At 54.1% G+C, this 442-nt stretch overlaps 1 protein-coding gene across 1 annotated transcript in view; it reads left to right on the top strand.

Moving 5' to 3' along the window:
- PFDN5 (prefoldin subunit 5) overlaps window positions 1-188 on the top strand; it is a gene marked incomplete at its 3' end in the record, with an annotated part of 1,455 nt that extends 1,267 nt beyond the window's left edge. Inside the window, exon 4 of the mRNA XM_031065680.1 lies at window positions 33-188. Coding sequence (XP_030921540.1) covers window positions 33-188 — 156 coding nt within the window. The remainder of the gene's footprint in view (window positions 1-32) is intronic.
- Between the last annotated feature and the right edge of the window lie 254 nt (window positions 189-442).

Here is a 442-nt window from a genome sequence, read left to right as displayed (position 1 = left end):
CCCGTGCCCCCCATTTTCCATGACCCCCCCAGATGTACGTGCCAGGCAAGCTGCAGGACACACGGACGGTGCTGGTGGACGTGGGCACCGGTTACTACGTGGAGAAGGTGGGGAGGGGGCGTTTGGGGACCCCCATTTCCACCTCTCCATCCCATTCCCCCCCTTCCCCACTTTCCCACCCAGTTTTCCCCCATTTTTCCCTTTTTCCCCCATTTTTCCCTTTTTTCCCACCTTTTTTCCCCTTTTTTTTCCCCTTATCCCCCCCCCACCTTTTCCCATCCTATTTTCCCCCATTTCCTCACTTCCTCACCCCATTTCTTCCTCTTCCCTCCATTTTTCCCCATTCCCACCCTGATTCTTCCTCTCTCACCCCCTTTTTCCCCCATTTCCCCATTCCCACCCCATTTTCCCCCATTTCCACCCTATTTTTTCTTAATTACTC

Source organism: Geospiza fortis, unplaced genomic scaffold (assembly GCF_000277835.1).
Source record: "Geospiza fortis unplaced genomic scaffold, GeoFor_1.0 scaffold3064, whole genome shotgun sequence".
Classification (NCBI taxonomy): Eukaryota; Metazoa; Chordata; class Aves; order Passeriformes; family Thraupidae; genus Geospiza; species Geospiza fortis.
The sequence above is the reverse complement of the archived record's forward strand: the minus strand, read 5'-3'. Positions and strand labels throughout refer to the sequence as shown.